The 15,588-nt window shown below is 42.8% G+C and overlaps 1 protein-coding gene across 4 annotated transcripts in view; it reads right to left on the bottom strand.

Annotated features, from left to right (window-relative positions):
* The window catches only part of GNA12 (G protein subunit alpha 12), a 42,083-nt gene extending 26,653 nt beyond the window's left edge, over positions 1 to 15,430 (bottom strand). For all 4 annotated transcript variants that reach the window (XM_027683476.1, XM_027683477.1, XM_027683478.1 and 1 more), the window contains exons 1-2: positions 15,030 to 15,430; positions 2,885 to 3,100 (exon numbers count right to left, since the gene is read on the bottom strand). In XM_027683476.1, coding sequence (XP_027539277.1) covers positions 2,885 to 3,100; positions 15,030 to 15,350 — 537 coding nt within the window. In that variant the 5' untranslated portion in view covers positions 15,351 to 15,430. The remainder of the gene's footprint in view (positions 1 to 2,884; positions 3,101 to 15,029) is intronic.
* Positions 15,431 to 15,588: the final 158 nt, after the last annotated feature.

Here is a 15,588-nt window from a genome sequence, read left to right as displayed (position 1 = left end):
AGCTTGGCATTACAGACCATAGGAAGGCACCTGCACACTGCGATTTTCAGCTCTAGTTAACCAACCAACATGTTTTTATTTTTAACAGTCACACAACTTCCTGGAGAAATAAGAGCATTCAAAAACAGGCCAATAACCTTACAGCTCAGAAGCCAAAAAAATAACAATAATAATAAAAAGAAAAAGAGCTGGTGTTCAGTTGACTGCAAGACCAGGGTGAAGGAAATGCAAGTGCTGAGTGAGGTTGTTTTTTCAAACAGCGTCGAGACACATTCAGAAAGATCACAGTAATGTAAAGCTTAAAAATTTTGGTGATGATTTAAAAGCTATTTTAAAGATAATAAATTCAGTTTAAACCAAGCATATTCCATTTAATACCTCACTTTTACTACGAAAGAAAGAGAGTGCTGATGCAGAGGTTTTCTTCAGCCTTAGTTAAAATCAGTTCAGAAAAGATTTATTTTTTCAGAGTCCACTATATCTGGCTTCTATTTATTTACACGAGTCTATATCCAGAGCAAGGGTTTAAACTAAATGAAGGTATGGGTTTATACATATCATATGCAATTACAAATAAGGCATCTCCTTAAACCACCTCTTTCTTTAAAAAGTTATGTAGTTTTAAACTTTTTTTCTTTTTAAAGGAATTGGACTGTAGCTGATTCCCATGTATTCAGGGAATCAGACTCCTGCTGAAGCCAGCAGCAGGGCATGGAAACTTGTTCAAGTGATTAATTTGTTTAGTGATCAATCCAGAAGCAGCATTTGTATCCTTGAGACCAATCTACTCCATTTAAAAAACTTCTATGCAGCAAGTGCTTTTTTTTAGTTACAGCTGAATTACTTTCTAATCCCCTGGTGTTGCAGCCTGCACAATAAAATAACAGCACCCAGGATTTTCAAGTTGTCAGTGCCACAGATGGGGACATTGGGACTGAGTTACACACTATTTCTGTGCTACCCACAAGGGAACAGGGCTGGTGCCTGCAGCAGTTCCAGCTGCCCCAGTAACATCACAGAGGTTATGTGAATGCCATCCAAACAGATGCACCATAGAACTAAACCACGATGCTGAAGACGACAGAACATTAAATGATCACTTCCATGTCTGCTTTATTTTTGGGGGGCTTTTTTTTATTTTTTGGCATTTCCTGTTTAACCCTCAAAGCCAGAGAATGCAGAGGTAGAGGCCTACCACTCTTGGAACACTCTTTATCCACCAACTGGGCTCTTTTATCCAGTTTGATGCAATTTTATTGTGGGAATGAACCTCCCGCATGATCCCAATCTGAATCTCTCTCTACAAACAAAATCCATGCTTGATCATAGCATTTCCCAGGAAAAGGAAAAAAAAACAAACAACAATCTTAGCAGGCTGCTGATGCAACTATTGCTTACTATACTGGATTGCCTTGGCAGTTTTATCATGATAATTTCAAGTTCCCTGTGGCACGAACTATCTTTTTTATTCCACATTTGAACAGTGCTTAGAACAGCAAAGTCTGTGTCTACAGATGCAAGGAATAATGGAACAATTAATCCATCCTCTCTCCCCCTCTGCACATCCTTCCCCCCGCCCCCCGTGCTGTAACATGGAAATTGTTTCATTTTTAGCCTAAGGAAGTGAGGTTTATACAATCATCCTGTGACAGCTTTACCTCAGCATTTCATTTATTCTTGAGCCATTTGGCAGTCGCACGATGCTTCAGAGACAGATTTCAAAGATGTGCAACAAGACTCAAACAGGCACCTTATTAGTGGAGACAGATGAGCACCTCAGGGCTGCAGCAGGAGTTAAACTACACTGTTAGACACCAGAGAACCCACACAGAGAAGCAGCATGAGGAGACAATCAGAATTTCACTAGTGAGTTTCTCTACTTCTCCTTTACCTATATTTGTAAAAGAATACAAGGGAGACTGTACAAAGCCATGTTTCAATCCTTTAATTCCTCTAATTAAACATTAATAACATGTCCAGGCATGAAGAATTTCACCTTGCACTGTTTGTTTTTTGGGTTTTTTTCCCAAGAAAACATGAATACAGTTTGGGGATAGAACACCCCAAAAAATGAATTCTACCTGCAGACTGAAGCTTAAATAATATGCTAAAATCATAAATTAGATTTATTAGAAGAATTAGGAAAAAATCCCATATAATTTTCCAAGAACTAGTAACCAGTAACTATTAGCTTGTTTCACTGAACAAGGAAAAAAGAGAGAAAAAAAAAATCATCTCCATCTTGTACAAAGGAAGAAAAAGGAGAGGATTATGAACAGCTGTCAGAAACATATTCCATACCAGAAGTGCAGCTCTTTTGGCACAGGAGCATGAAAACCTCACAAGAAAGCAGGGAAGACAGCACATTTTTATGCTCACTGTCATCTTTCAGCTGCTTATCCAAGTTTCCCTTGCAGACGTCAGGATGAAAAGAAACAGCCAAAGAGCAGCAGTGGGATGGGTGTTGCATTCACTTCAAAAGAGCTGCATGCAGGAGGAGTTTGCCAGTATCAATACACTGCAGGCTGGCAGGGCTGAGAAGTTACAAATTAAGTGTGCCTTCATCAGTGACCTACTATGCACAGACCTACTGAGCTGCTAAAATATTTTTAGTTCAACCAATTCCTGCCTTTTTTGGTTCCTCCTGCTCTTCCAGTTTATCCAGTCATGTGCACTTTTCCACTCCCTCTTACTGCCATGCAGTTTTTCAAGTTTGGCTCCAATTACCACTTGTTTCTGCTGCTGGAGTGCTCAGATTTACAGCACTGCTGCAAACAGCTCAGGGGGTGGCTGAATGGTGAACACAGTGAGCACTCTGCCAGCTGAGGAGAGATTTGTACAAGCAGGGAACTCTTCCTGCCCCCGGGAAGATGGGGGTACTCACCAGCTGGTACTCGCTCCGACGGCTGAAGGCTTCCTTGATTCCCGAATCCCTCCAGAGCGCGCCCAGGGCAGGTACATAGAGCTGGAAGGTGGCAGGCTCGATGGGCATTCCAGCTTTGTTTTCAAAGGCCATCAAAAACATTCCGTGCTTCTCATTCTCCGTGTACTGCCAAGGGATCCCCAGCTTGTCCCGTGCATCCACCAGAACCCTGCAGCCCTAAAGGATGATTCGGATAAGAAAGTCAGTGATGAAAAGATTCAAGTGCAAAAGAACAAGGACTTGAAGGTACTGGAAGATTATTTTTTTGACACTGTTCTGGTGAGACTGAACTCAGCAGAGAATCATGTTGTTTATTGCAACATCTCCAACAGAAATAAGATAGAGCTTGCTTCTGTAAGCAGCTTAGCCACAAAATATTTCTCCAGGTGGAAGAAGTATTAGCAGCAACAGCTACTGGCAACAAGCAATGCTGCCAAGAGATAATGAAAATAAACATCAAATGAGCAAGAGAAGTGTCTGGGAACTGACGTGTAGTTTTAAAGTAACATCATGCCTGAAACCATATTCTTCCACCTTTTATTTTTTTCTTTGCATTTGGGTTTTAGATGTCAAAAGGAACATACTGGCTTTCTCAAACAGTAGGAGATCAGAAGAGCACTAGAGGACTCAAGACACTGCATAGATTTCAAGCTTCCATGCTCAGAAAAGCAGGTGCAGTTTTTCCTCAGAATCAGCTTTCTTTTTGAACCAGCCATACATCTGCTAAGCAATGTGTGACTGGTAGGCTCTGGTACTCTAATTCTAGAAAAGAAATCTGGAAGCAAAGTGATCTTGTTCTCATACTTAACTCAGGATTACTGAGCTGCTCATTTTAACATTTTGCAGTTTTTATGGAAACTTAATTTCATATTCATGGCAGCAAGCCAAACACACAAGGTTAAGTAAATCTGAAACTTCAGTCTTGACTCTGACTTCACCTGTGCTAAAAAGCTTCAGATAGCCAATAGTTATTTCTCAATAGTGAGCACCATTTTAGTAATGGACAGATCTGTAAATGGTGGTTTAGCATCTCAACTGCCATCAAATTCACAGGTAAAATCTGTGGGTTACAGTGAACTACTTTTCTTATTGTGTTGATCTTTTGGTTTTATAGATAGGAAAATAAATAAAATAAAAACCCTCCAAAACTGAAGCTCTGTTTCCACAGCTATTCACATGAACCTCCACATTACTGCAGTGATATTTTTTTTTGCATACTTTAAGCTATCAAGACTGCACCTATGTTTTCTTAACGCTCATACCTTTCTGCTCTCCAGTCCTTTAACAGCACCACACAACAACAACAACAACTTTTCCAATGGAAACTAAGATTGGAGAGGGAAGTGAGAAGCAACTTAGTGGGGTGTCACAGAACAGGAACTCAAAGCAAAGTGTCACAGTTGTCACTATGCAACAGTGTTCCTGAAGTGCAGCTTCCCAAAAATGTAAATATTTATGCTTCTCTAGTGATTGTTACTTTCTTTTATAAAGTAGAGAATATATCTCCACAATACCAGGAAAAGACTAAAATTGAATGTATTTACAAACTGCTGCTTTAAATTCCAGACATAACTATTTAGTAACTGTCATACCAACCAAAAGCCAACTCTCATTCCTAGTTACAGAGTTTATCCCTTTAGTAACACAAGTCTTTGGATCATTATTTGAACGGCACTAACAAACATCAGCATGAAAACCCCACTTTTAAGGCTCTGTCTCTGAACTGCAGATGCCTCCATGACATCTCACAGCTTTAGACACTTCTGCAAACCATCCCTTGCTCACAGAACACCATCCTGGCTGCAACTGAAAGCCAGGGGCAGCTCCCCACTATGCCCAGAACTTGGAGATTTTCCAAAGTGTTGCGGCAACTGAGACCAATATGACACAGCTATTTCTAGGTATTTAATGCCAGGTTTGTCTCTGCTCAGTGAGAAGTGAACAGATCACCATCTCTCCCAACAGGCTGCCTCCTCTCCCCACGCTGCCTGGGCCCTGTGTGGAGCTCCCAGCCCACGCAGGCCAGCCCTGACCTTTCGCCTGCCTGGGCCCCAGCTCTGCAGCTCAGCTCCAGCTTTTCCATCTCACAGCTTTGGGGCTGATTTAACCCTTATCCCTCTCACAGACCCTTCAGAGCGTCCCAAAGGAGTGACGGCAAAACCACCCGATTCCTGTTCTGATTTCCCCACATCTCACTCTGGCTTTCCCGGCTCCCACTGGAGACACAGAGGTTCTTGAGGGACTGTTGTTAAGGAAAGTTTCATTATTTGTTTGGAGAAAACCACAGAACAGTTTCAATCAAGGACGTAGAGACTGCTCCAGTCCCAGAATAGTTACTTATCTGCTGGCTGCTGCTCCTTGGAAATGCAGGTTTGAACCTCTCTGAGGCAAGAGAGGGAACTAAACTTAGACCTCACCAACCCTATGTGAGTGCACTAAATACTGTAGGGTCACCCACGGGGAGTGTGTGGCATCAGCACCTTCCACTGACTGTTCTAGAGACAGAGGTGTCTGCCACCAAAACCCATGGAGAGCCCACGCTGGGACAAAGAGGCAGATCCAGAGGCAGGGACATCAGCACTGACAACCAGACACATACAGACACACACTGAATGAAGGAAAAAATATAAATAGAATAGGGGTTAGCAGGAATGCTGTCCTATGCACACCCATAGGAACAGCACCTCTCAAAATCTGAATTTTTAGAACACAGCTGCTTCAAGATGTGTATCTCCAATGCACCAGGAGTCAAAGCTTTACATAACAACCAACCAACCAATGTTTCACCCTCCCAACTCTGAGCGGTTAAAAGTGTAAGTGACTCAGCAAAATCTCCAGTAAAGTGAATCCAAACATTTCTCCATCTCCACAAAACAGCTCCATAAATGCTACAAACAGATGTCAGAAAGATGAGGAGAAACAGAGAAATTGCTAAATTTAGATCCCATGTACTGCTATTCTCGCATCTCTGAGTTACTGGTAACACTATATTTTGCAGCCTCACTGAGTATTTGATAATCATTGCCTCATTAATCTGCAGAACAAGTTATGAGAGGAAAGGTTTCCTCTTACTGAAAGCCCATGCAAAACACTTTCCCTGCCTCTTTGCTCCAAAAAGACTATAGTGGGATGCAGCCAGAGAGCCACTTTCATCTGTAGTTAAAACTGCTTCAAGGTTTGTATGTACTGTTGATGCCTAGAGGTGAAGATTTCATGTAGAAGATTAGATTTAATTAAAATTTCTGGAATTTCCATTTATTACAGGATGAACAGAAAAGTTACATATATTTGTAAAGTAATTTTATCAAAACTGAACTTAGTCTCAAACATTTTTGGTACAAATAAGGAAAAAAAACACCAAACAAGTCTTGTTACATGGACAACCCTCCCCCTCAAGCTCTGACAATGAAGGTAACACCAGACTTAGTTCATTGCAGCGCTCATTTCACAATAAATCTTCCCAACATTGCTGTAACAGTTTTTCTGATCTTCTACTACTACAGAAAACATCAATTCACCCTTTCATGTAGAAGACTGAACACAATCAATTACCATTCTGTTTTCAAATTTGGAATATAGAAAAAAAAACGTAGGGACAACTTTTGATGTGAAATAAATTACTGAACAGTTCAACTGATCTAAAGCTTTTGTGCTGCAATCAAGGCAGGACCCAGAATAAGCTCAGATGGAAAGAATTAAAATTCACAGGTAAGGATAGTGTCAGGCATTAGAAATGGCAAACCAGCAGTATAATGGAAGAACCAGCTAAGGAGGAAAATATAGGAAATTCTCCATTTCATTCCTTTCCTAATAATTTCTAATATATTCAAGTAGTTGTATAAATCCCTGGCATGCACAAAACCTGAATGGAGATAGGATAGAAAATGTGTAACAAGAATGTGATGTAATCTAACTCATGAAGTATCATATCTTACACAGAAGAAAACACTAAATAAATCTAGAAATCCACAGATTCTAAAAGAAGATAACTAAGGCATAATATACAAGAAATCTACAGAAATTACAAACCACCTGCAGAAAGGGAGTAGACAAAGACTGTTCTTCTCCCTCCCCTTCCTACACAAGCACAAGTTATCAAACAGCAGGTTAAACTAAAAGAAGAGGTTTTCCTGTACACCCCCAGCGAGACAAACTCATTCACACAGGATGCTGGCCAAAAGTATAAATGGACTTAAAAAGCAACAAAGACAAATAGATGGAAGAAAAGTCCAAAGAGGACTATTCGATTACATTCCAGATGCAAATCCTGGCGCAAGAAGTTTCCGAACCCAAAGGCTGCCAGTAAGTGGAAGAGCACACCAAGGGATCCCACTGCCTTGTGCTCGGACCCCTTTTTGGTTGTGGGTTGTTTTTTCATGTCACAGACAAAGCTGGAGCTGCTCTCCCTGACACAGCACAGCTGTTGGCCCTGAGTGTGTTTGCTGCTCACCAGCAGTATGAAGGTTTTATGAGCATTTCCACAAATGCTTGTTACTAGGACGGGCTCAAATGTATTTTTTACATTTTACTTTTTAAAGCAGCCTAGCTTTGAAAAAAATCCAGGTTGCCTTGTACTTTAAATAATACATAAATGATTTTGTGGGAATTATTAGAAAAGTTATCACCAGCTAATGTCACTTGAAGCCAGTGATGGTTGCCAATACATGAAAAGAAGTGTTGTAGTATTTAAAGAGCAGCATGATTTAAAGTTACCTTACATTAGTAGTTACACTGCTACATAAAACACAACATTCACATTTAAAATTATTCACATACTCCAGTACTTGAAGGATTCATTATCCTTAAAACCTCACACCTTTCACCAGATGGACCAACTCAGAGGCTGAGTGAACACACCTCAGTTAAGCACCAAACACACAATGGGAACAATAGGTTTGGGGGACACTCACTCATAGGCAAGGGCAGGTTCTTCCATGCACACACCAGCAGCCAAGGGGTCAAAAAATTTGATTATTCAAGTCAAGTGTCTAGAGAGAACTTGCAAACCTCCTTAGAGTTTGTATACAAATACAAGAGTCTCCTACAGCGCATTTTCTCGAAATAATTTTAAGGAACTACTACGGGGTATGAGATCACAGACAACAGAGTAACTGTTACACATGAAATACTACAGAAGCTACTTTTGAAGCTTTTACCATTAATTCACAGTTCAACCTCCTACCAAAGCTCTGGATGTGCTTTGTGATATTGTCCTGAGAGAAGTGCTGATCACTGCTGAATACTCACCGGGGGACTCCAAGGCACAGGGAGATTCCAACAGGTTTCCTACTGCTGTTTTTCCTCACTGTTGTTGACAAGAAACCAACAAGGTCTGGGGAATCACATCTCACAGAGACCAATACAAATCTGAACTAATGCCAAAAGGAGGGTTCTCACCTTGACAAGATATTTCTTGTCAAGTACAAGGTGATGCAGCTACAGGAACACAGGTCCTGCTGCACCAAAAATCTGCAACAGCTCCGTATTCGCTGCTGCCAATACACAAGAGAGCTGACTGAATCCCTCAGCCCTGGATGGAGCTGGACCTCTCACCAGCTTTCTGGCAAGCTAAGAAAGATGATAAAATGTAGCCTACATGTATTTTTAGAAGATATCTCTCAACCTTTTAAAAAAGCCATTTTCAATGCAACTTTTAAAAATAAAGTTGTCAGTGTTTGCAAATATAATCGCATGCACTTTATTAAAATTGCTGTCTGGAACACTGGAGAGAAGGTGACCTACTGCTAACAAAGTCATAGCAAGACAATCAGATTTTTACACCACACTATCATAAAAGCATTAACAGTGTTTTTCTTTGATCTGTGTCCTTGGACCATTCCAGCCAAGCAGTAGCCAAGAAGCCAATGTCATTAAGGATGAGGTTTCACATTACAGAACAGTCAGACTAACCACCAGGTACCATCAAAAGGGGCATCTTTCCTGGCAGCAAAGTTCCACCCTCTCCTGTTTGATATGTCTGTCATTTGTCTGAGCCCACAAGCCAATCCAGTGAGCAAACATCACCTAAACCCTGGCCATTTATACAAAAAGTGGCTTCCACTGCCTATATTAGTTTGCTGCAAGGCAAGACAGACACAGGGGTAGGGGTGGGAGCAGCACCAGTTAGCCCAGTTAGACAAAAAGGCTCATCAGTTGTGCATGCATTTTCACCATTTACAAATTCCAGTACCACCCAGGTGAGAGCAAGGTAAACAGCAAAGATGACCCACCTTCCAGCCAAACTTACAAATAAAAACGGGAACAAAGGGGAAGTGTCATTTACTTAGTCCACAGGAACACAAACATTAAAAAACATTTGGATTAGCCACTGACTCTCTGGATTGGGAGCAGCAGTGATGTCTGCTTGTCTGGAAACTCTGAAAAGAGTCCTTGTCTTTGACTGAATGCAGCAAAATGACGACAAATGCAGCAGAAGAAAAATACTCTCGCTGCAAACTTTACTTGTAACTGGGCCCAAAGTAGAGAGATGATGACCTCAGAGGTGGTGACTGGTGCAGGACCTTACACAAAATTAATGCTTTCAGAGTTGTATTACCACCTTTCTCCTTGTCCTGAGACCATCAGGCCAACATCTCGTTCATACTTAGTTCATGCTTTCAATAGAGCAGAAGCAGAATCTGCAGTTCCAAAAATATCTCCATCAGGTTTGGCAAGACCCTGCCATGCTGCCCTCAGGAACACAGTACCCAGCACATGCTCAACACACAGGGAGGGCCCTTCAACATCAGTTCCTGACCCTCACTAGAGGGAAAAAACCCAGGAAAGTTGAGGGGATTCATTTGGAAACTCTGCAGCCTCCGATTCCTTCCAGCTTTTCCTCTTGTTTCTCAGACAATGTGTACAGGCTTGCTCCAAAGTTTTCCTGTAAACATTGTTAGTAGCACAATTTGCTTCTTTTTTTGCCAATGCTGTTTCCAAGTTAATTATAAAAATATATGTATAGTCAACCAACTGAATATAATGTAAGCTCTCAAATTTAGTCACTCAAGTGACTAAACTTATGTCTGGAAAACATCAAAGTATGTGTCTCCAGTCTCCAGGGACTAAGTCATGTTCTGCAATACTAATGACTACATGACAAGAGCACTGTGAGCTCCATTTTGGAATAACTGAATATTTATCACTTACAACTGACCAGGACTCCTCTTCCACTGTCTGCCATGATGAAGACAGATTGCTGTCTCCTAGACCAACCAAGAGACACCTCAAATGCAAAGGGACCACCAGAGTTGATGGAATTCACATTGAAAACATAGAAAAGACATCACCTCGAAGTCAGTAAGAGTTTCAGTGTTTAAATGAACCTGGAACAGCAAGAACAAGAAGACTCAGGGTTTTTTTTCTTTTCTACATAGTTTAATATGAAAAAATAATATTCACCAAATTAAGCTCAGAGCAAAGATAATCAGAATTAAGAAGTGGCTCTAGCACAGAACTTTAGCACTTGTATACTAAATCTGATGGAAAAGGTCCTGATCAACCACAGTTCCTATGTTCTCTCCTCATCACTCCTCTCAAAGGAAGCTGTCCCAGCAGAAAGGAGACTGACACTGTCCCAAGACCAACTACTCAAACAGCTTGATCCCAGCTCTGAAGTAACAGATGGAGTGTCACCATCATCACCTCCTAATGGGTTTCTGAATTCATTTGCATGTAAACCCAAGGCAGTGTGGAGTCAAGTCAATTTAAAGAGTAACGAGTTCACATAATGAAAAGATGTATTCCCACCTTTGTTTGTAGGTGATTGGAAGAGATGCTTGCATTGTGAATGAGTAGGTAACTTGGTCACTTAAACTGCAGCTCCCAACTAAATTGAGGAATATTCTTTTTGCCCTTCCCGCAATTTGTGTCTGTACCTGACTTAAACCTGCAAGCTGCAAGCGAGTTTTCTTGGTCGGTTTGTCAATGACAGGAGGTACAACCACCTCCCAGGCAGCCACCATAAACACAACACTGGTATATTCAAGGTACACAGAGTCCCTGCAACAACAATCCACATTTTGTAATGGCTGCAGAAGTCCAAAGTTCTTCTTAAAACTGCCTTCAGCACAGACCACTTATTTTGCCTGCTTTCCTGCCACTTATTCCTGCTATCAAGGAGAAATGCTCTCAGGTGTGCCCATGGGTATTGCACTCAAAAGTCCCAAAGGATTGTGCCTCAGACAGTTTTCATGTTTAAAATCTTTCCTTGTTTTTCCACACTCAGAGCCCACAGCCGAAGTTCCACATCATTTCCTGCGTAGTCCTTCCCTCTGCAACTCCAGGTTTTTCAATTCCTTAGTCAATCATTACAACTCAGGCCACAGACAACAAGAAAACGCTCACAGAAGTATTGAAACTTTAAGCTGGCCTTCTCATTTTCAACACAAAAACTAACATTACCAGAAGAGCTCAACAGATTATACTTCAGGCTTTTAAAAGCCAAACATTTTCTCTCTTCAGATTGAAATCTCCCAAACAAGCTGGTGCAAGTACCACTCTGGTGCTTGTAGATTGCTTTAATTATTTTCTTACACAGCTAAACCAGGTTTTTTCAAGCAGCATGATATTCTCATACTTGAAACAAAAAACATTTAGACAAGGAACATCAGAGCTGTGATTCATTGTGTATCTGAGCTCTTTAACTGTTATCAAAAGAAGCAAGTAGAGTAGCAAGGCCAACCCATCTGTTTTGGAAGGTATCAAAAGATTCCTTCAGCTACAGTCAGAAAGCATCAAAATGCTCATGTAACACCACCAGACTTTTCTCAGATTTGAAACTTAAGGTACATGAAAGTTTTCAAAGTTTCTCTGTATAACCAAGAGTCACCTTAAAATTCACGGTGCCAGCATCAGCCAGCCCTGTCCTATCCACTTTCCTTTTCCAGGTGGGTGTGCTGAAGTCCTGGAGCCTGTGTACTCATACCAGAACATTAACACTGCTGCTTTTCACTTCAATCATCAAAAAGTTCCAAAAAGTTACTTTGAAACTTAGCCTCGATTAACAAGCAAAACCCGAGTTAACCGATGACTATTTACCTTAAACCAAAGCAAAACTAATGTATTTGAATACCACCCCACAAATGCCAGAAAAAGCCAGCAAGGCCCTGAACCATCACCTGTACTAAATGGAAAAGTAAATTCTGTATCACAGATTTATTTTGTTTCAGCATTTTGTTTCTAACTAGGGTTTCCCCAAAATGGGGGATGAGCAGCAGAGAGAACAGGGTAAGCAAAGAACTCAGCATGAAGAAGATATCAGAGAAGTGAGAAGCTGAAAACTCAAAGTGGAGGCTGACACTAATGTCAGTTCATACTTAGCACTGTTATTTTCAAAGAGGTTTCACGTTCTGTTCCCTGAATCAGTTCCCTCATTTTCAGTAAGTTGCATAAAGTGCCTAAACACTACTGCAATGAGGATTTTAGAAATGCCCAGCACTGCTAAGAGAGCAGGAATGCTCCTCCTTCAGAGAGCAGTTTAGTCATGGCTGGAAAATGAAAATTGACCATTTAATCCCAGAGATTTACACTGCATTTATAACTCAGATCTCAGTGCTGCAGAAGCTTAACAGAACCATTGTTTGACCATGCTGAGAACTGTGTGGAAAAAGGGGCTAAGGTTGCTGCAGCTGGACTTCACAATGTCACACAGATTTATATGCTATTTCATAGGATCGTTTTCACTTCACACTGTCAACATATAGTACTATACAAATTCATCTTATATCTTTTCCTGTAAGTTAAGTCTTAATGGGTGATCATTCTGAACTTCCTGAAAAAGAGAAAAGAACCTGTAGTCTAAACACTTTAGAGCAGCAATCTGGTCACTTGACAATCTGCATTGTCAAAGAAGTAAAATATGTTTATCCATGAACAAAGTTTAATATAAGAAAGTATTCCACAATTACCCTGAAATAAATCCATTGACAACATCTCTCTGTTTTCAAAATCCTGCAATTCTGACTTGATATTTGATTTCTTCCTGATGATTACAGCAGAATAGCAAGGTGTTATCAGATTTCTTTCTGATGAGCAAAACACAAAGAAAACATCTACTGCCTTGTCCCCACACTCATCCCAGACCTCCTTCCTACCAGAAAACTCTCTTAGTTCCCTTGGTTTGCTCTCCCTCCTTCTGCCTACTCTTCCCATGGTAACCCCTCCTGAGCCTACGAGGGAAGTGTCAGTTGTATTCTTATGTGCAAGAGCCACCTCTGTCACCTGTAGAAGTAAGAGAAGGAAGAGTCTGACACATACCTAAAGGAGAGCCAAACCTTAACACTCCCAAATCATGATCTGCAAGGCCCAAAGGGCGATGGATCTGCTGAACTCACTTAAAAATAATCCAAAATTTATTTTGACAATTAGAAGACTTAAAGAGATGTTCAGCTGACACAGTCCAAGCAGTGTTGTTAACTATCAGAACACCTGACTGCTACCTTGAGGACCTGGATTTTACTTTAAATTCTGCAGATCTGCCCAAAGCCATCCAGCAGACAAGTGTTTCAAGTGCATAACTCAGCCTGCCCTACTGCAAGTTGGAGACATTTACTTTCCTTTTCAAAGCACACCAAGTTCTACTGCTGAAAGCTCTACACTTTCTGCATACATAAAATATTACATCATTTTACCATAACTGGTATTGCTTAGACAACTCAGAAGAGGAAGGAGTCTCAGATTTTTCCGTTTTCACAAACTGCTTCCTTAAAAGCCTCTGCTACCACTTGAAATCAGTAGCAGTAAAAAATAAATCACTGGCAAGACCAAAATAAGCATTAAGACCTAAAATAAGAGTCCTTATTTCTAGGTGTATAGCTAAAAGAAATCATAATGCTCTCTTTGCCTACATAACTACAATCAGAGAGAAGCTTCTGAGCTTCAACTTTCTGGCAGTTAATGGGCTCCAGCCTGAAAATGGATGAAAAAAAGGAAAAGAAAATTAGACAACAATTTTCCTGTTCACTAACAGAAGTGAAAGCCCTTCATGGAATAGTGGCATTCTTAAAAACAAGAGTCATTGTATGCTTGCACTTATTAAGTGCACATAAAGCTTCTATTTAAACACAAGTCTGAAAATTCAAAAGTAACTCGTTATCTTTAACTTGCACAGTTCCCTTTCCGTTAACTTTCTATGAAATCTCATGGAGTTTCACAAATCCATGCCCACATAAGAATGGAGGCAGTCCTACAGAAAAATCTAGGCAGGAAAGTAGCATTTCTTTTAGGGAAAGATTATGAAGATGAGAGGAGATATACTCTTAAGTCAGTTTTTATGCATCTTCAGGTATTTTCTGAAATAGGATCTCTTCTACCTGCACAGGGCATCAGAGTTTGCAACCCTGAAAAAAAAACCTATTTGTCAAGGGTGATTTTCCTTAATTAAGGAAATACTGGTGTGTGGAGCAAAGGCTCTACCAGTAGCCTTTATATTCTCCAGTCACTACAGAAATATACTGCCAGCACTATAAAGCCTGCACACACACTGAACAGAAACTTCTTGCCAAAGGTACCAAACCAAAGTTATTCCCGTTCCAGTGCTGGCTTTGATAACACCCCCCATGCCCCACTCCAGGGGCCTGCACTCCCCCGTTTCTGAGGATGCACCAACTAACAACCACTTGCAGCCACAACATCTATACAAGGACCCATTTCTCGTCCCATCTCGAGCAGACAGGCTCGGGGGCACTTCGCACAAGCAGGGAAACCTCCTCATTTCTTCAAACCTTGAAGCTTCTCCCGTTCTGACTCCGAGGATGCTCTCGTAATGCCTTTTCCAGAAGGCAGGCCACACCTATATCCTCTTTCCTCTGCGCTTCCACAAAGCTTTCCTCAATCCCCTTTTGCGGGGGAAGTTTCCTTTGAGCCTTTTTCGTCCTCGGGTAGCGCTGGAACCCCCATCCCGGAGCACAAAGGTACCCGAACACCTGCGCCGAGCCCCTTCCCCGGGGGGGGAGCGCCGGGAGCGGGGCCGGGGCGTTCGTGGGGGGCCCCGCCCGGGCTCACATCCCTTCCCGACGGCGACCCCGGGCACGGCCCCAGCTCCCGGCGTTGCGGGATGTGCCGGCGCCGGCCTCCATCCCCCGGCTTCCATCCCGCCCTCCCTCACCTTGAGGATGTTCTCGTAGATGGTGGCCCGGAACTCCAGCAGCGCCTTCTGGTCGAACTCGCGGCCGTGGATGATCCGCATCTGCTTGAGGAAGGTGGACTTGCCGCTCTCGCCGGCGCCCAGCAGCAGGATCTTGACGAGGCGGCGGACGGCGCGGCGCTCCCGGGCCAGCATCGCGTCGATCTCCCGGCTGCGCCGCCGCGCCTCCCGCTCCGCGTCGCGGCTCCGCTCCTTGGCGTCCCGGCGCGGCCCGTCCCCGGCGCGGCCCGCGGCCTCGGCCGGCAGCAGGCAGCGGCTCAGGGTGCGCACCACGCCGGACATGGCGGCGGCGGCGGCGGGCCCGCAGCGCTCACAACGCCGCCGCCGACACCCCGAGCTCCGACAGCATCGGGCGGAGGCCGCCGAGACGCTGCGACCCAGCGGGTGGAGGAGGAGGAGCAGCCGCAGCCCCGGGGGCTACGGGCCGGGACCGCCCATTCCGGCCGGGGGGAGGGCTGGGGGGCGGCGGGCGCTGCCCGGGGAGGGGGCACGGCCGGCCCGCGGGGGCTCGGCGGGGCCG

This window comes from Neopelma chrysocephalum, unplaced genomic scaffold, assembly GCF_003984885.1.
Source record: "Neopelma chrysocephalum unplaced genomic scaffold, ASM398488v2 Primary Assembly neopelma1_65, whole genome shotgun sequence".
NCBI classification, from domain to species: Eukaryota; Metazoa; Chordata; class Aves; order Passeriformes; family Pipridae; genus Neopelma; species Neopelma chrysocephalum.
This window is presented reverse-complemented; position numbering and strand designations above follow the sequence as displayed.